The sequence below is a fragment of the Solanum dulcamara genome, chromosome 3 (genome assembly GCF_947179165.1).
Source record: "Solanum dulcamara chromosome 3, daSolDulc1.2, whole genome shotgun sequence".
NCBI classification, from domain to species: domain Eukaryota; kingdom Viridiplantae; phylum Streptophyta; class Magnoliopsida; order Solanales; family Solanaceae; genus Solanum; species Solanum dulcamara.
In genome coordinates this window covers 75011544-75030304 of record NC_077239.1, presented here as the reverse complement: position 1 = coordinate 75030304, position 18761 = coordinate 75011544, and the positions used below count along the sequence as shown (strand labels likewise).

Below are 18761 nucleotides of genomic sequence, written 5' to 3'. Positions count from 1 at the left end.
TAGAATAAATTACACATAATTTTAACTCTATGTAGCCCGAGATACATATATCTAGACATCTATAAAACACATCAAAATTTGGTGAAATTCGTAATATTACAAACTAGAATATATATAAGTAATTAACTCATAAACTAATGAAATTTTTACATATTTCCTTTTTTTTCATGTTTAGCACTTAAATCAAGACATCTAATTACACAAGGAGCAATCCATCAAATGCACCATATCCGATGCTTTATTTTTCAATCTAATACAACCTCTGTATTTCCAACAAGATTTGAAGGAAAAAAATATCCATCCATACACTACGTATTATTAGGGGTGTGTATTGGTTGGTTCGATTCAATTTTAAGTATTATCGGGTTATTTTATAGGTTTTTGATTTTCAAATACGCTGAATCGATAACCAAACCAATAAGATATTTATTATTGATTTTCGATTTATCAGTTTTTTTTCCTCTAACGGTTCGATTTTTGGTTTAACCAATAAGAAAATGCTTTCAAAATAAATATACGACTTCTCCAATAATTTGACGCAATACAGGCATACAATGAAACAAACAAATCAAACGTTTTTGTTGTGAATACTTATAATTCACAACCCTTTTCATCGCCTAACCTCTGTCGTTATCGTTGCAAATTGTAGCCGCCATTCTTAGTTCTTTAGATTTTGACATTGTGAAACTAAAGTAATACTAACGCCTAAAGGTAAATACAGTGTGAACTGTAAATTGTGTAGGGTACAGATAATCTGATAGAGTGATTACATTAATATTTTTTATTTGATACTTTGATATTTATGTATGAGTAAAAATTAAAATAGTAAATTATTATAGTCTTAATGGATTATAAGTTTACCCAATAATCCAATATTAAAAAATTAATACCGAATAGATAATCCAATAATTATTTTTTTATAAAATCATTAAATAACCGCTAATCCAATAACCCAATAGTAATAAACCAATAACACTTTTTTTGATTCGATTTATCGATCGGTTCGATTTTTGCACACCCCTACGTACTACACTAGATTACTATTTTCACCATTTATTTTTATTTATTTATTATATTAAAAATAAAAATATTTATTTTAACTTATTCAATTTCAAAAATTAAAATTTAATTTGTCATTTTATATTTATTTTATTCTTATTATTAAGTATCATATTTTTTTAATTAAAATATTAAGTTTATTATATTTAAAATTAATATAATAAATCTATTGTTATATTATATATTTTTTTAAAACTACGTCAAATCAGATATTAACAAGTAAAAATGATTAAATGACAAAATTATATATTTAAATATTTCAATTGATAACTAGACATCCAATATAATAAAGATGTGACAAATAAATTTTAAAAGCATTTCTACTATTATTTTATAAGTTAAAGTATTTAATGAATATAATAAAAATAAATTGAGGTGTTTAGACGCATGTATAGATGTTAAATTGTGATAGAATTTTTTATAGAATTCAGTGATAAATATTTTTTTTATTTTTAACTAGAGCTTTGGGTTCGAGTCCACTTAATGATGGTCACTTTTGTTAGAAAATGCTTTACTATCAATATAAAATTTTTTAAAATAAATTTAAATTTAATCAAGCTTTAATATAAATACCAAACATCACACATGAAAGATAGAAAGAAAAAATTGTGCTCGAAATCTAAAATTCTGGAAAAGAGCAAAGGGATGGGCTTAGCCAGTCAGCCACGTTACCTCACAAATTGGAAGCTTCCGTTATCAATGAAAACCCACAAAAATATAAAAATCCTTCATAAAAAAGAAAAAAAAAATCAAAACTTTACAATCTTTTTATCTATTTATATCTCTGTATATATTCCAACTTCTCAGGTCCACTTTATCCCCACTCCCTGCTTTCCAAGAATTGAATATCTTATTATACTTTTATCATACATCAAGAATCACTTATTCTCTGTTTGTCCTTCTTTCTACAAAAAAATTTCACCCATAATACACAGATCTGTCACTTACTCATGAATGCTGAGTCACATTTCTGAGTTGGGGTTTGGTTCTTTTTTTCTGAAAATATACCATGGGTGTTGAATATCATGAGGTGGGTTGTTTTCTTTTTGCTTTGTTCTTCCATGGGCATGCATATTTTTCTTCTTTTTCTTAATAAAAATTGTCTTTACATCACCGACATTAGGTATTTATAAGGAATTCAAGAGGTGTACAACTCTTTACTTGCAGATGGTTGCCCTTTTCTTCTCCAAAAGCCCTTCTTTTCCTTTGCCATGGTTTGTCTTTGTTTCTCTCTTTTCTCTACACTTTTTTTTCTTGGTTTTTGTTGAAATTTGATCTAACAAATTGATTAATGATGTTGTTGCAGGCTATGGCATGGAATGCAGTAGATTCATGAGAGGTACAGTAATAAATGTTTCCTCTTTTAATCTGTTTTTGCTTTCATGGCCAACTTTTTTTCTGTAGAAATGTTTGTATTCCTTGTTTTTTAATGTATAAAAAGTACCATCCAATGACGGATGGACAATTGGGTTCATATGAATTCAGTAATTTCTATGTATAAATAATGAATATGGTTTTTTTTTTGAAAAATTTAAAATTTGAACGCATAAAGCTTCAATCTTGAATTGGCTTCTGGGGTCATCAATGCATGTCATTACTCTTTCCTCCTACCTCTCGTGCCTTTCTGTATAGTCATTCAAGAGATTGTTTTTTACTGTTCTTCCTTTCTTTTCTTATTGAGTTTGTCACAGAGTAACAGTGAAAAAGAAGCCCGCTTTTTATACTTTTGGGGTCCATTTCTGTGGTGAGGTGACCTTTAAATTTAGTGTTGTACAATATGGCCCATTTCCCTGCTACACTTGTCCTCTATTTGTATTGATTTGATTTCATTAGGTGACCAACCATACCAGTAAAATTTATGTCTCTTATATCTTATCATATCTTTTCTTAACTTTTTTTTTTAATATTTGTGAACTGTTGGCTGAATTCAATAATTTAGAGGATTTTCAGTTGGTGCCTATATCTTGTCATTCACCAATCTTGTAGAGAACTTCTACTACTTTTTTAAATAGAGCGACATAGACAGCGAGGAGGATTTGTTGAACCAACCCGACTTGTTTGAGATGGAGACATAGTTGTTTCTTGCCCATATCCTGCCATTATGTTCATCTTGTTGTGGAATATCATTATACAATATTATCATTTTTTGAGGGTACAATTATTGGTGATATAAAATAATGCAATTATTAGGAGGTAGTAGTTAAAGATGCAATGAAAAATGGTCCTCAAATTAATGGTCAAACTAAGAACTCATCTAACACTAGTGTTCCTCTCCAATTCTCACCCTCAAATAACATCTGTACATGGTTTCCAGCTGCATGACTGGTTTTAGCTTTTCCTTTTGTTTGGGGAGGTTAATATGATAATTAACAGCTATCTTGGAACTTAATTGTTTGTCTACTAAAATAAGGGGGAATAATGGCTAGCTGCCAGGTTGGCTGGCTACTGAGAAACCATTAAATTAAAAGTCCTATTTTGGTAGTTTGATTGGTTAATTAGGTTAGGAAATATGTTGGGCCCTGTAAGTAACCTTAAGAGAGATTGCTTCACACACCAAAATTTGTGGGACACTTTGGATTCAGCTACTCGAAGTCAAATAATAAAAGTCTAGAACATACATTGATTTTAATAGTAGGTAAGTATGATAGGTACATCTGAAATCATTTAAGACTTTGACTATTCAAAAGAAAAACTAAATAAGAAAAATGAAAACTTAAGCTGACAAAGTTACCGAGTATCTATTGGTGGGAGGTAGTAGGTGCTGGAAGGATAGTCGAGTTGCGTATAAACTAGCTCAAACACGATTGTCAGAAAAAAAAATCTGAAATGTTTCTTGCCCTGTTGAACTTGGCTTCCAGTGAGAAAAGCTTCTGGTTTTCTTATTCTTGGACCAGGGCACTTGAGCTACTAGTCTATTTTGGAGTTATTTTCTTTTCCCCTGGCCCACCTTAATATTAGCACTTTTTCTCTATAACTTCTACCAAGTTTTTTCTGTTGAAAAATGATGTGTCATCAAACAATTGTATTTCCCTTCTGTTTCTGTTTTTCAAAAAAGAATGGTGTGTGGGACATTTTACCTCATGCACATAACTGAATACTGTTGTGAATTTACAGTGTTTGACATTGCTCAATTCATTTGCTTTGAGTGGTTCAACTAACTCTTTGAGAACCTTTTGTAAATTGTAATCTTCGGTTGATTTCTCAAATGATTACTTAACTAATAGTTATTATCTCAAAAAATTATTTTTATTCCTGATTCCAATTTTCTTCAACAAAGAAACTGATTTTCTAAAATAATAACTATTAGTTGATTGACTATCTAGGAAATCAACTTTGTAATCTTCTCTAGCCCCATATACCTAAGGAAAAGTCTCACACAATTGCTATCTATGCCTGCCTATAGCCAATATATTGATGCTCTTTCTTGTGCACAATAGAATTGTGAAAGCTCATGTTGTAGATTTAACATAACATAGATATTGTACTATTATGGGTAGGTGTTGGGACAAAGCTGGCAAATAATGGATACGCAGTGTTTGGAATCGATTATGAAGGACATGGACGGTCAGCCGGTGCCCGCTGTTACATCAAAAAGTTTGACAACATTGTCAATGACTGCAGCGAATTTTTCAAGTCAGTTTGCGGTAAGCTACCAAATGCCCTCTTGGTTCACAAGTAGTCTAACCCTCACTGTTTTCAGTTAAATGTATATGCCCCATGACCTCAGAAGCCATCACAGTGACAAATAATCTATCTCTTATTTTCCTTTTTCCTTTCTCTTGGAAATTTTGTGGAGTAGCTTTATTTAAGTTGAATATTGTTCAGCCTGATAGGTATGGTTATAATTGTTAAAAAGTTTAACATTGTTGTTATCCTCTTTGCTAAAAGACCTGTTCTCTTGAAAATCAGCGCAGGAGGAGTACAGAGAGAAAACACGGTTTTTGTACGGGGAGTCGATGGGAGGGGCCGTGGCTCTTTTAACACACAAGATGGATCCTTCCTTTTGGCATGGTGCTCTTCTGGTTGCACCTATGTGTAAGGTAGGCCAATTAAGACTTTCAGTCTTAGCACATTTACTGTAATCGATATGCTTTAGTGCTTGCATTTAGTATTAAGGGACCTTGTGAAGTCTGTCATGGTGTTGTTGCTAATTTATTTTGCAAAAATCACCAGATATCTGAGAAGGTAAAGCCGCATCCAATGGTTATAAGCTTACTAACTAAAGTGGAGGATGTCATACCAAGATGGAAGATAGTCCCTACAAAGGATGTCATTGATTCGGCCTTCAAGGACCCCATTAAAAGGGAAGAGGTGAGGCTAATTGTTAAGTCAATATGCAACATTTGCAAGCTTCCAAGTATTAATGATTCGCGACGTCCATTTCTTGTTCTCCATCAAAAACAATGATGTCCATTTCTTGTCATTTTGCAAGTAAAGGTACGCGGGAACAAGTTGATTTATCAGGAAAAACCAAGACTAAAGACAGCTTTAGAAATGCTAAGAACCAGCATGCACCTTGAGGAAAGTTTGCACGAGGTAACTATTACTTAACCGTCTTCCATGTAAACAATAACTGAATCATTCCCAATAAAATGGAAATTGCAAGTGTTGTGTAGTTCAAAAATTTGAATTTGTTCTGTTGTTTCGACAGATCACTCTACCATTTTTAGTGTTACATGGGGAAGCAGACATAGTAACTGATCCAGAAATAAGTAAGGCTTTATACGAGCAAGCGAGTAGCAAGGACAAGACTATAAAACTCTATCCAGGAATGTGGCACGGTTTGACATATGGTGAGCCAGAAGAAAACATTGAAATCGTCTTCTCAGATATCATCTCGTGGCTTGACAAGCGAAATGGAGAGAATATCGATGATGCTTCATTAATTGAAAGATCAGTTTGTCGAGCTACATCTACTATTCCATATGAGATGCACACAATTTCTTCTCCTGTAACAATGAATGAAACAAAACCACAGAGAAAACGTCCACAAGCGAATTATCTGTGTGGATGGAAAGGACGCAGGATGCATCATCATTCATCTATGTAGAAACTTGATCGATAGTTATGGCGTGTTGCATCTCCTTCATTTGTTCATTCGCGTTATGTAACATAAATGTTACTAGTATTATTTATGAGGGAACTGGAAAATAACATGTTTTCCAGTTATTGTAAGATGCAAAATCTCAAGCTATTATTGATATCCTAATGTTTCAGTCAAAACTTATTGCCCAATGATGGTTATACTCTGGTAGTCTTGTTCCTTTCCCTTCCCTTAATGTTGTCACATTCAGGTTATGTAGAGTAAATTAATTGAAAAAGAATCAATTTATAATACACTAAAGTAAAATGGTTTAATGAAGTAGATCAACATCTAAGGAAATGATAAAATGATGGAACACATAGATAGGTGAGCGTAATTAATAATTAGATGGGCAGTTCGATGAATAAAGTACTGCGTTTAGAGGTGTGATGTAGATAATTTATACTAATACAAAAATTAGTTATTGTTTTCATGATTTGAACCCTAACCCTTAGGTCAAAGGGGACAGCTACCTTGCCCCAAGGTTCCCCTTCAAAAAATGTATCATATAGATATTCATCGTAATTCATAATTAAATGAACAAATCAGTTTAAACTATTAAAGCAATATTTTAGTTAATAATAAAATATTTAACGCATAATATATTAAGAAAATATTGATTTTAACTATTAAAGTAAGACCTAAATTGATCTAAAATAATTAATTCATCAAGCATTAACAAAAAAAGATCTAATAAGTCTTTTTTTTTAAAAACGATCTAATAGGTCGAATTACACTTGTTGATAAATTGATGGAGGATATATATATATATATATATATATATATATATATATATATATATATATATATATATATATATATGTATATATAGGTAATTGTAATTCATAATTATATTTATCATATAAGTGACTCTTTATTATTAGATGGAAAACTGATTCAAATTAGGGAAAACTATCTTATTAGACATACATTCATACCATATATGCTAATTTTATCTATATTTTCAAATAATTACGTATCTTATTATGATTAAGATTTTTCTATCATATATTGAGGAAGATACATGTATTTTTGCCGCCAAATACACTAAATTGGGGAGGGAGGCTAGCAAAGATAGTCATCTATCCTAGATACATGTATCTGGTGTGATTTGCATGTATACATAAGAGAGTGGCGAGCAAGATGAAAGAGATGCGAGCGAGATTTGTTATGTTACCCAGATATACGGGAATCTGCTTTGCTACAATATCTAAAATAAATTACACCTAATTTTGACCCCATATATTTCCAGATACATCTATATGAACGTACCAAAATTTTATAAAATTTGTAATATTACAAACTGGAGTATATCTAATTAATTACACCTAAATTAGTGTGATTTCCGTAAGTTGCTTAGATATATGACTCATAGGGGCACAACTCCGACCCAAGAGAGGATTTTGGGCTGTAATCCGTTTGTATAAGTGGCCCAGCCCATAAATCCCGCTTGAACCTTAGAAGCCAAGAGAGGAAGTAAATCTTTTTCTTTACTATTTTGGTTGTCCCCTCTTTAAACCCTAGCTCTTTTGCCAGTTCAAATACTAATCCCCTTCTGTGTTGCTCTTCAATTTCTTCTGCTTGATCAAAGATGAGGTAAGTTTAAACTGATATTTTACACTTCGCTCCATCTTCTCTGATATTTCTGTATTCTGAATTGTTTTGGTTTTTTCTTGTCATTGCAGTAACCCATTTAGTAGATTACGTATGTTAGACTACATTTCTTCAAATAAGTAGATAATTTGCCTAGGTAATGTTAGTTGTTTGACGAGGAAATTGAAGAATTATAGCCGTCTTGTGGACTAATTTTGTACAGTTTTTTTTTTTTTTTGGGGGGGGGGGGGGGGGTTTCGTACTTTTGGATTTAAAGATAGTAAATTCACTAGTATTGAAACGAAAGTCTGAATTAGAGTGAGAAATTGATATAGCTGACCCCAACTAGCGTGGTGCTAAAGGTGTGGAGTGTTTCTTTTTTCTCTTTCGAGCTCTTTGCGCAGTTCAAAAACTATGCTAGTTGGGTTTCCTGTAGGGTAAACCATTGCCTTGGCAGATGGGGAAATTGGATTTTTGACTATTCACCTTCCCCTCTAACCTTTTGTTACTACTGATCTTAGTTCCTTTTATTCACTCTCTACTTTATCCAAGCTTAAAAACCTATGTTATCCCGTGCACATGAGTGATAGAATCCTTCTTTTGGCTAGAATAAAAGACTAGCTAGGTTGTAGGATGTACAAATAGAAGTAAGAAAAAAACTCGGTCGGTGTCTCATGTTTTGTTGTTCATTGTTTCTCTTTTCCTGCTGATTTTTGTATTGCTCAAATATTAGCAAGTGGAGGTTACTAACTGTTTTCCTTTTCCTTTTGTTTTTATTTTTATTTTTGGCAGTCGGCCAATGGAAGAGGATGCCCCTGTAAGTCGGCTTACTTTGCAAGTCTTTTACCTATACACAGCTCTTATTGTTTATTTTTCTCATTTTTTTCCCTTGGCTTATGTCTGTGTTGAGAACTATTTTGTGTTTTACGGCTTGTCTGCTGCTTAGTACTTACTTTCATTTTTCTTTCTATTCACCTTAGTGCCATGTATTCAATTAGATTTCTTTTGTTGGTAGCCGCCATCCTTGCTTTACTCATTACAACTGATAGTTTTCTAGCCATACATCTTTTATTTTATCATATGGAGAACAAGAAATTGTTTGATCTGTAGAATCTTTTTCAGCACATAACATTGACAAGTCTGTTAAGTCATTTGAATTCACCACTCATAAAACAAAAGACAATCAATTAGAACTTCAAAATAACAATGTAGCTAGGATGATTTTTTTGTAAAAACTAGAACCTCTCAAGAATAAAAATTATTAGTTGAATTAATAGACTTTATTTTCTACAGTTGTATTGCTCCCACCTTCACACAGATAACCTAGAAGCTAGTTCTAAACTTTGTAGTTCTCCTTTAACAGACGTCCTATTGACATTTCCTCTTTTATACTTGGTATGCTTATCCATACATGTAATCTTATTGTTCATTTTCCATATGAGTTACTTTCTTGTTCATCTTCCCGATGTCAAAAGTGCTTTGCTTCAAAATTTTCCAGATTAAGCTCATAGTGAGAGTGTATGAATTGGTAGATTATCCAGCTTAAGCACATAGCGAAAAAGTGTATGCCCTTCGATGTTGGTGTGATAGAGGAATGGACCTCATCAGTCCCCAGTGAATATGATTTGCTTATCAGATTTTATGAAAGATTGTCTTATTTTTGCCAATGGATCTTTTTTCTAGCAGGGGAAAAATGAGGAAGAGGAGTTCAATACTGGCCCACTTTCTGTCCTGATGATGAGTGTTAAGAACAACACACAGGTATCTAATAGACTTTAGCACCGACGACTGTCTTTCTTTATGTTGTGCCTATTTATTAATGCTAATTATAAAAGAAGCGATTAAATCTGTTCTGGAATCTTGCTTATGTTGACCATTTACTTTCTAAAGTCATGCTGGTATAGTTTCTCATTTATCTTAGATTTCAATACTGTAGAATTAGATGCAAGCTTCAGTTGTGTGTGGAAGGGCATCAGCTTTGTGCATGTTATCTTACAGATGTTTTTTCTGGATCTAGGTGCTCATCAACTGTAGGAACAACAGGAAACTTCTTGGTCGTGTGAGAGCATTTGATCGTCACTGTAATATGGTCCTTGAAAATGTTAGAGAAATGTGGACTGAGGTTTGTTTTTTCTTGACTTTCTTAATCAACTTTTGGGACAATGTGTATTGTGTCTTGGATTTGTATCTTGCGCCAAAAGGCTCCAGTTACCAAAATTGTTTATGTTTATTCTTCAGGTTCCTAGGGCAATGTGTCTTGGATTTGAAACTTGTGCCAAAAGGCTCCACTTACCAAAAGTTGTTTATGTTTAATCTTCAGGTGCCCAAGACTGGAAAAGGAAAAAAGAAAGCTGTTGCTGTTAACAAAGATAGGTTTATCAGCAAGATGTTCCTTCGGGGAGATTCTGTGATCATTGTCCTCCGAAATCCTAAGTAGAGGTATTACTGGATCTTTGGCATTGCTTGTGTTTAATGGTGGTTGGAGTAATTTTATTTGAATTAGGAGCTAGCTCCTTTCATCAGTCCATTTTTGAAGTGCAATCACCTTCTAACCTGCTATTATGAAATCAAATGTTTGGTATGAAAAAATTGCAAATGCTGAGTAATATTTGTGTCCAGTTTAAATTTATTATAAATAAAATTTGGAACTTCGAAAAATGATTAACTCTTAGCATTTAAATAATTGTCTTTTCTGGAAACGAGGCGAGCAAGCTGTCGCCAGCGAGAATTGAATATCATGATAGGAAAATTAATTGCAGTAAATGGTAGCAAGAAAAGTTTTATGTTCTTTTGTCCAAGCTACGGATATGGAGACAGATAAAGAGGCACTGGTATCTGATGAACTATGAAGATCGATAATAAATGAAATATAATGGTCCTATAAACATAGGAAGAATGACTTGTGTGCAATGTTGTATACGTATGATAGGAAGCTCAATGGTTGGGACTAGGAAACGATTATAGGCTTAAAATCTGAATGTTCTATTCTCCAAGTTTAGCTAATGAAAGTATGGAGGCAGTAAGAATGATACTGAAAGAGCTTACCTTGTGCTCAAAAGTCTCCCTTGCTAGAGCAGGGTAAGGGATTAGGGAAGCATGGACATATACTGTTTTCGCCACTTTCTTTTCATCTCTTCTTGAGCCGAGGATCTATCGAAAACAACCTATCTACCTTACAAGGTAGGGCCAAGGTCTGTGTACACTATACCTTCCCCAAACCCCACCTGTTGTTGTTGGACGTATACCATTTTCCTTACATTTTATCTGAAGAGGCTATTTCTGTCTGCATACAGAAATGTTCCATTTTCTCTTCCTTTTTTTTTTCTACTTGAAATGCAATTTTGGGTGGTAAAGCACATTCTTAATTTATTTCCTTGGTGTTGCCACATTTTTTGTGGCCCGTCTTTAAATATCTTATCAGTCTTAACTATTCAATACACTTGTGTATGCAGGTGAATTGGATTTGTATGCTTTGGAGCAAAACTTGTGAGCAGCTAGGAGTTGGACCAGCTCTGTATAACCTTTCGTATTTGGGAATTTACCTAAGCAGAACACCACCTTTGATTGCTGTAAGACTTGATATAGGATTTTGATGTTCTGCTACATACTGTTATCTTCTTCACGAACTTCTTGTAAACGTTGGAGCTTAAGTGCTTTTCATGTATGTTGAATCCTATGACCAGCTAATATGTACGGTAACTTATCTTGCTTAACTCCAGCTACATTGTTCGGTGTGAAGCATTGAATGTGCTTGTCTATTTAACACTGTCTAGTTGCGGCACATGAATTGACTGAACAAATGCAGTCTACTCAATTTTGAAATTGATAAGCAGATATAACCAAATGAAAAGTAGAATATTACCTTTAGTGTTTGAATCACCAATTGATACATATACATCTGTTGGTTATTTTTAGTTTAACTGGTTTGGTGTCTATTTAGGTTAATATTTTTTGCTTATGCTAGAAAATAAGTAGATTCCTAGAAAACATTTTCTATGGATAACATTTTTGCTTTGTTATTCACGGTATATAGTATCTACCAGATATGGAATCTCCTTTATTGTGGGGTGACAATCAAAAGTTCCAAATTATATAGGGGAGGAAATAGGAACCTGTTTTATTGTTATGATAATAATGAAGGTTGGTCGACTACATCAACTGTTAATAAAGGATAATAATAGAATTACAAAATTGACAATGAACCAACTATTAAGACCACTGAAAAGGAAGAAGTAGATGGGGGACTGAGTCTTCTGCTGCCTGCACTTCTGCTGAATCTAAATGAGCACAAGAGTGAGTCATCTTTCGCCGCCGTGCATTTCACCCCAGACCAAGTTAAAACACCATAACAATATCCAAACATACATACTCTATTAAGCTGTGGTGACCTTTGAGCTACTGTCTTCTTTGTGGTCACCAAAAATACGTTGCCTAAAGTCTTGAACCATCATAGGTAGACCTTTTCTGAGAGCCACTTTTGGTTCCCAACCAAGCAACTCTTTAGCTCTTGAGATATCAGGCTTTCTCTTGTGTGGGTCATCCTCTGTGTTTGGTCTGTGTTCAATCTGAGCATTTGGGTCAATGGTTTCCTGGACCACCTGCATCATCATAAAAACATTGCAACGTGTCACCAAAAATGGTAATAATTTCACAGGGCCCTTTATTTACGTACTGCTACTTAACCTAATATCCAGTTATCACATTGACATACTTGACAAATGTCTCAAGTTGTATCTGGCTGAAGTTGAGACACTTGTAACTTAGCTAGTGTTTCGCCCCTAATTCCCAAATATTCTTGGCAAATTATTTTTGAGTAAAATTTTATCATGCGTTTGACCATAATTTTTTTTAAGAATATTTGACCATTTCAAAAATATTATTATGTACCCCTAAGTTCTAAAAATTATTTAAAATATTCATAAGTTTGTATTATTATTTTATAATGAACATGTTCCGTTAAAATAAAAAACCTTATAACATAATTAAAAACAATCAATAACAACAAAAAGCAATATGTGCAAGAACAATACATTAATCACATTATAAGCAAATTGTTCTTTTTTTCTCAATCTTGTCACTCAAATTATTATTTTCTGAAAGAGGTAGATAGAGATGTTATTTAATAGTGTTGGTTGGCCACATTAGTAGAGTAAGTTGGTAGATAAATATTCGTTGAAATTAATAAATGATGAGTATTTTTATTAAATATAAAAATTTAGGGTAATTTTTAAAATTTTAAAACGTCTAAAATATTAGAACTTGACCCAAGTTGAACTGGGAAACTTAAAATGTTTTTTCAAATATATTTGTCAAGTAATGGCAAATTATATGTCCAGAAATTAATTTCCAATTTTTTTTCAAAAACTATTTGAGGCCAAACGGCACCTTAAATTAAAGATAAAAAAGATTGCAATATGAAACATCAGATACCGCGTGTTTGAAGTTGTTTTGAAGTGAATAGACTTTATTTGTGGGATTGCATTGAGTATGTAGTTGTAATATGTAGGAGTTAAATCTATAGCACTAATTAGTGCTATAGATTTGGATTAGATATAGAAATCTGATTCTGTATACTTGACTAAAATGTAAAATGCTAATGCAAAAGAAACACAGCACCAATTTGGAAGTTTACAAGTGTGCCATTACATACCTTAGCGAGTTCAAGCATTGTAAATTCCCCAGGGTTTCCGAGGTTGAAGGGTCCGACGTGTTCTCCTTCCATCAAACGCATTAGGCCCTCAACCTTCAACAAAATCAACCAAAATTAAGCAAAGTTTAGATTCTTAATTTTGAGACTGCAACGTGGTTTTATACATTTATTACATAATTGGTTTCAGAAACAGCAATTTGTCATTATATACTGTTAACCCTTTATATGGAAATAAAAATGCTGGTCACAAATATATGGCTTCTACCTGAACACGGCATGTGCTTCTACACTACAATATTTTACCTTGCAACAGACTAGGGACCCTACTTTAGGTCCCAGGATATTAATTTCTTTATTTTCTAATCATGTTGTACAATGTAAGCTAGAAGTCAAATTATTAAAGAATCTTGCATTTGAAAGCCACTTTGAAAGAAGGCTAAAAATAAGCAAAACGAAAGAAGAAAGGAGAGAAAAGTACCAGATCTGAAACAAATTGGAAACTTCTTGTTTGTTTCCCATCACCATAAACTGTCAATGGCTCCTTCCTTAAAGCCTGTATACAAATTTTATATCAGCTTTCTGTTCTCTTTTGGATGCTTAGTTCAAGAATCCATTAACTTTTACGTTAGATTTAAATAATTGGACAAGTGGGGAAGTTAACCTGAGCAACAAAGTTGCTGACAACGCGACCATCATCAATGCACATACGAGGTCCATAGGTGTTAAAGATCCTAGCGATTCTCACCTGTAACAACATAGATAATTAATACTGAAATAAGTTATTTCGAGATTGACAATTAGTAAGAGAATAAGTTATTCCTTCTCTTGGGTGATATATTAATTAGTGAATAAGTTATTCCGGGATAAAATAGGTAAATAACAAAGATATCCCTTTAAAGTTTTTTTACATCTCACTTTTCATATTCATATATATTTACATTATTTTTAATACCATATATAACAACATTCACAATCTTCAGTCCTTATTTTTATTAAAAATCTTCATATTTTTTCTATTAAAAAAATTACACTATATAATATACTTTTTATTTATAAATTTATTTGACTAATTCGTATGTTTATTTATATTTTGAATTCTCATAAATTCTTTTTTACTTTAACAAACTTAAAATAGAAATTCTATTTTTAAATTAAATAAAAAGAAAATTTTATTCTAAATACATACAGAATCATGAAAATACACACATAAAAATATTTAAGCTAATGAAGATGAAAATTTTATTTTAATACTGAATATTGAATAACTAAAGTTTGAAAAGAAAATATAAAAAACTAAATAAAGTGAAGAATATTTTTGTAAACAAACAACTTATTCTTAAAATTTATGCAATGCATATTATTTTGAATACAACAAACCAAATACTCCATAAGAAATAATTTCAACATAATTTATCCCATCATAACTAATCATATCATAACTTATATTCAAACAAAACAACCCCTTAATTCCTAATTTATCCTTATTACTACCTCTGTCCAATATTAGATGGACACTTCCAACTTTACACGGTGATTAAGAAATCATTAATACATTGAAAGACTTTATTATTTTGCCCTTTGTTTATATCAATGCAATATATATAGAGTATAGAAATAGTTAGTATTGAGAATTGTTTACATCCAAAAAGCCATATTAATTGTAGGGGTAAAATAGAAAAACTTTAATTAAATTTTATCTTGATTTAGTAAGTGATCAAATAATATGAGACAAACATTTTTAATAATATGCCCATTTAATATGAGAACGAGGGAGTATTAACTATAATCGACCATCTCCCAATCCATTGACACAATAAAATTATCATTCTATTCAATGTTCCTTAAGAGATATCCCAAATTAATATTGAACAACTAAAACTAAAGGAGGAAATATATCATTAAGTTTTTTTTTTTTTTGATGAAAATTAAAATCAAAAAGAAAAGTAACTTTCTCAGTGACCATCCGTAAAATAAACTTACTAATTTAACCTCAACTTTAAGTTTAAAAAAAGGGGAAGAAAAGTACAAACCTCAACGCCAGCACCTCTGTGATAGTCCATGGTCAATGTTTCAGCTGTTCGCTTTCCCTCATCGTAACAACTTCGGACACCTGTGTGTTTCTTTCTTGGTCAGTTAACCCCACATTTTACATTAAAATAAACAAAAAGCAAAACAGACCATCTTCGCATGATTTTTTTCATTAATGTATTTCCTTTTAACTACTTGGTATTATGCTCCGATGATCTTCTATTAAAAATGATTTCTTCATTTTCTCAAGATAGAAATAAGGCTACGTAAACATCACTCCTTGTAATATTACATTGGATATATAAATGTTATTATGGTAAAACAATTCCTAATTTATTACTTCATTTCAATTTGTTCGTCTCTTATAATCTTAAACTAATAAAAATACGTAGAATGTATCAAAATATTTTTTAATCTTATTATCTTAAACGCACCAATATATAAAATTAAAAAATTATAAAAAAAAATGTAATAAAAAAAAAGTAATCCAAACAAATTCAGAATGGAGGAATTATCAAAAGACTAAAGACAATGGAAAAATAAAGAGGAGAAAAAGACAAGAAATTTAAGCTAATTTATTTTTCTAGGATAAAATAAAAGAGAGAGAAGTTTCAAGTGAAAAGGGCGCGCCAATAAAATTGGATGAAAAAGGAAAAAGATAGGTGAATGAAGCGGCCGGACCCGCAAATCACGGTTATCATCGTTGACAAAAATTAAAATTTCCCTACAGGATCTAAGGATATAAACGTCATTAGTGGTCATCGTCGTTCAACACGTGGCTCCACATTTCTACCACCAACTACTCTTAGCCACGAGCCATCAAAGACCATAGCTAACATGAACCGTAACCCCCTTTTACGGTGAGTTACTTTTTCCATTTTAATTTATTTGATTTAATTTAAAGAAAGATAAAAAGAAAAGTAGCTAGTATTACACATGAAAAAGAAAGAAAAAATCTTACCAATGGGATTAACGTTGCCCCAGTATGTCTCTTTCTGTGGATGTTCTAATGGATCACCGTAAACCTCGCTGGTGCTCGTCAGCAAAAACCGCGCACCGACTCTTTTAGCCAATCCCAGCATGTTCAAAGTCCCCACCACATTAGTCTTGTAAAAATTACTCCGTTAAGGATTAGACATATTTACAATAATAATAATAATATATTTAGCATAATTTCTACTATTAGACCTATTTTTTTGCATCACATAAATAATGTTACGAAACATTAACCAAAAAAAAAGGCAGAGGATATAATAGTTTTGACGGGATTATGTTTGTAATGAACAGGAGAGGCAGGGCAAGCAAGGTGATAGATCTGATCAACTTCAAGCAAAAGTGGTTCAACGACGTCGTGTCGTATAAGCTCAAACCTAGGGTTACCAAAATGATGCATAACATTTTCTTTCCGTCCGGTGAAGAAATTATCAACGACGATCACGCTATCACCTCTCGCAATCAAACGATCCACAAGATGACTACCTACAAAACCAGCACCACCGGTCACCACGATCCTCAAACCTTTACGCTGCAATCCCAGCGGGATCTTCCCACCAGAATTAAACGACCCGAACCCGATCCGATTCTGATACACCATCCGGTGAGCTACCTGAGACTGAGTCGACTCGGACGGCAAATACGAGTCGTAGATCCCGGTATTCGTATAGCTCAACCCTCCGGAACGGGAAGATGGAAAAAGGGCGAAAATTATAGAGGCAATAGCAATGCCTGCTAATAGGAAAACAATTCTCTGCTCTCGTAGCAAGTAACGAACGGGTCGAATTACAGTAAACCATGGTTTGTGTGGTTTGGGAGTGTAACCGTCGGGAACCGGGAGTGATTCCGGTCCACGATAGATCAATTCAGAAGCCATAATTGTTGTATTTTTTTTTTCTTCTCTCAAAATTTCTGTAATGTAAAAGGGATAGAGAGGAAAAAAAAAAAGGATAGTTTTTTTTTTTGGGGTATGAAATTAGGAAATAAATATATAAAGGGGAGAAGGGCTGCTATAAGAAGAGGTGTGGGACAAGAGGATTTTTCGCCGGGAATTCTCACTCACACTTATGGGTCGGCGCGTGGAGCTGATTGTTGAAGTTACTCTTAACACTTTTTAAAAAAAAAATGTAGTTTCAAATTAGGTTATTCTTGCTTACTTTATTACTAAAATGATACTTAACACGTTTCATTTCATGTGACACCATTTAATTAGATATAATATTTTTTTAAAATAATTTTTAAAATTTATAGTCCAAAATAATAGTTAGATATTTATTTATTGTAAAATATTTTATTAAAGATGAAAAAATAATTATAAAATTAATTTTTTTAATTATAATAAAGTGATATACTTTTTGAGTGTCATATAAAATAGGACAAGGGGAGCACTTATTTTTCATGTTTTGTTGATCGAATATTTTGAAAAATATAAATGAGTTTCTTAAAAATGACTTTTTTAAAGAGAAATAGAGAAAACGATCTCATTAAGTGACATGTCAAATTTATTATCTCTTCCCTACTCACTTAGTATCTACAACCCCCGCCTTACTTGTCTCATTTTCATAATATTTTACTAGATTACATATAAATATTTTTAAAATAATATTTATTTACTAATTAACCGAACATTACAAAATAAGTAAAATATCTATTTATTTTCCAAGAACATATTTCTGTACCAAACACGCCCTTAATATTTATTGTTTTCTTTCATTTTTGAATAGATCCACCAAAGATTGCTTTTACTTTTCTAGATATTGAGATTCATTAATTATAATAGTCCGTTAGCTTCGTGACTGATCTCGACTATCTTTGCTCTATCAATTTCATTTATTTGGTTTTTCTGCTTAAAATATTTTTTTTGTTTTATTTGTTCATTCTAGCGAATTAAAAAATTATTATATCATTTAATACTATTTTTAATATTAAATAAGTATTAATAATCAAATTAAAAATTTTAAAATATAATTAATTTAATAAAATAAATTTATAATAAATACTTTTTAAAAGAAAATATTAAGTCAATATGAGTAAAGTAAAATAAAATGAAGGAAATAAAACCACTTCTCCTCGTACTTGTTCAATTAGCTGCTAATATGTTGTTCTTTTCCATTATTCCTTATTATGTTCATTAGCAAGTTATCTAATGTCAAAAATATTTTATTTGGTCATTATAATTCACGTTCTTTTGAACTTTGAATACAAATTCAATTGTTACTGATTTAGGAATAAACAACGCTAACATTTTGCAAATGTAAAGGCTTAGATGATGAATCAGGTTTTGAGTATCATCGAAGGTGACATTTGCTTGATAAATTTTGTTAACAAATAAAGGTTTCTTCTTCTATTTTTATA

The 18761-nt window shown here is 32.0% G+C and overlaps 3 protein-coding genes across 5 annotated transcripts; 2 read left to right on the top strand and 1 right to left on the bottom strand.

The window, feature by feature from the left end:
* The first annotated feature begins 1869 nt into the window (after nt 1-1869).
* On the top strand, nt 1870-6305 carry LOC129882946 (caffeoylshikimate esterase-like). 2 transcript variants are annotated; one of them, XM_055957459.1, is made up of 8 exons: nt 1870-2089; nt 2183-2273; nt 2366-2398; nt 4557-4703; nt 4969-5099; nt 5233-5370; nt 5497-5595; nt 5711-6305. In XM_055957459.1, exons 1-8 carry the CDS (start codon nt 2069-2071, stop codon nt 6107-6109), a joined length of 1059 nt encoding a protein of 352 aa, XP_055813434.1. In that variant the 5' UTR covers nt 1870-2068; the 3' UTR covers nt 6110-6305. The 2 variants fall into 2 exon arrangements, with proteins under 2 accessions (XP_055813434.1, XP_055813435.1); XM_055957460.1 differs by having other exon boundaries at nt 1871-2089; nt 2227-2273.
* Nucleotides 6306-7594: 1289 nt separating this feature from the next.
* On the top strand, nt 7595-11448 carry LOC129882945 (uncharacterized). 2 transcript variants are annotated; one of them, XM_055957458.1, is made up of 6 exons: nt 7595-7738; nt 8528-8552; nt 9422-9496; nt 9753-9857; nt 10056-10174; nt 11188-11448. In XM_055957458.1, exons 1-5 carry the CDS (start codon nt 7734-7736, stop codon nt 10170-10172), a joined length of 327 nt encoding a protein of 108 aa, XP_055813433.1. In that variant the 5' UTR covers nt 7595-7733; the 3' UTR covers nt 10173-10174; nt 11188-11448. The 2 variants fall into 2 exon arrangements, with proteins under 2 accessions (XP_055813433.1, XP_055813432.1); XM_055957457.1 differs by having other exon boundaries at nt 9419-9496.
* Nucleotides 11449-11823: 375 nt separating this feature from the next.
* LOC129882944 (UDP-glucuronic acid decarboxylase 2-like) lies at nt 11824-17393 on the bottom strand. Its single transcript, XM_055957455.1, has 7 exons — nt 16666-17393; nt 16375-16522; nt 15416-15495; nt 14047-14130; nt 13864-13938; nt 13386-13478; nt 11824-12333 (listed from the first exon to the last, which is right to left on the bottom strand). The coding sequence occupies exons 1-7, from the start codon at nt 17281-17283 to the stop codon at nt 12109-12111; spliced, it is 1323 nt and encodes a 440-aa protein (XP_055813430.1). The 5' UTR covers nt 17284-17393; the 3' UTR covers nt 11824-12108.
* Between the last annotated feature and the right edge of the window lie 1368 nt (nt 17394-18761).

Excerpts from the sequence above, each read along its gene's own strand:
- LOC129882946 (XM_055957459.1), top strand. The coding sequence starts at position 2,069 with ATGGGTGTTGAATATCATGAG. Across the intron at positions 2,274-2,365 it reads CCTTCTTTTCCTTTGCCATG|GCTATGGCATGGAATGCAGT; the intron begins GTTTGTCTTTGT and ends ATGTTGTTGCAG. Across the intron at positions 5,100-5,232 it reads TGGTTGCACCTATGTGTAAG|ATATCTGAGAAGGTAAAGCC; the intron begins GTAGGCCAATTA and ends AAAAATCACCAG.
- LOC129882945 (XM_055957457.1), top strand. Across the intron at positions 9,497-9,752 it reads GTGTTAAGAACAACACACAG|GTGCTCATCAACTGTAGGAA; the intron begins GTATCTAATAGA and ends TTCTGGATCTAG. Across the intron at positions 9,858-10,055 it reads TTAGAGAAATGTGGACTGAG|GTGCCCAAGACTGGAAAAGG; the intron begins GTTTGTTTTTTC and ends TTTAATCTTCAG.
- LOC129882944 (XM_055957455.1), bottom strand. The coding sequence starts at position 17,283 with ATGGCTTCTGAATTGATCTATCGTGGACCGGAATCACTCCCGGTTCCC. Across the intron at positions 16,523-16,665 it reads ATAATCCCGTCAAAACTATT|AAGACTAATGTGGTGGGGAC; the intron begins ATATCCTCTGCC and ends AGTAATTTTTAC. Across the intron at positions 12,334-13,385 it reads CAATGCTTGAACTCGCTAAG|GTGGTCCAGGAAACCATTGA; the intron begins GTATGTAATGGC and ends ATGATGATGCAG.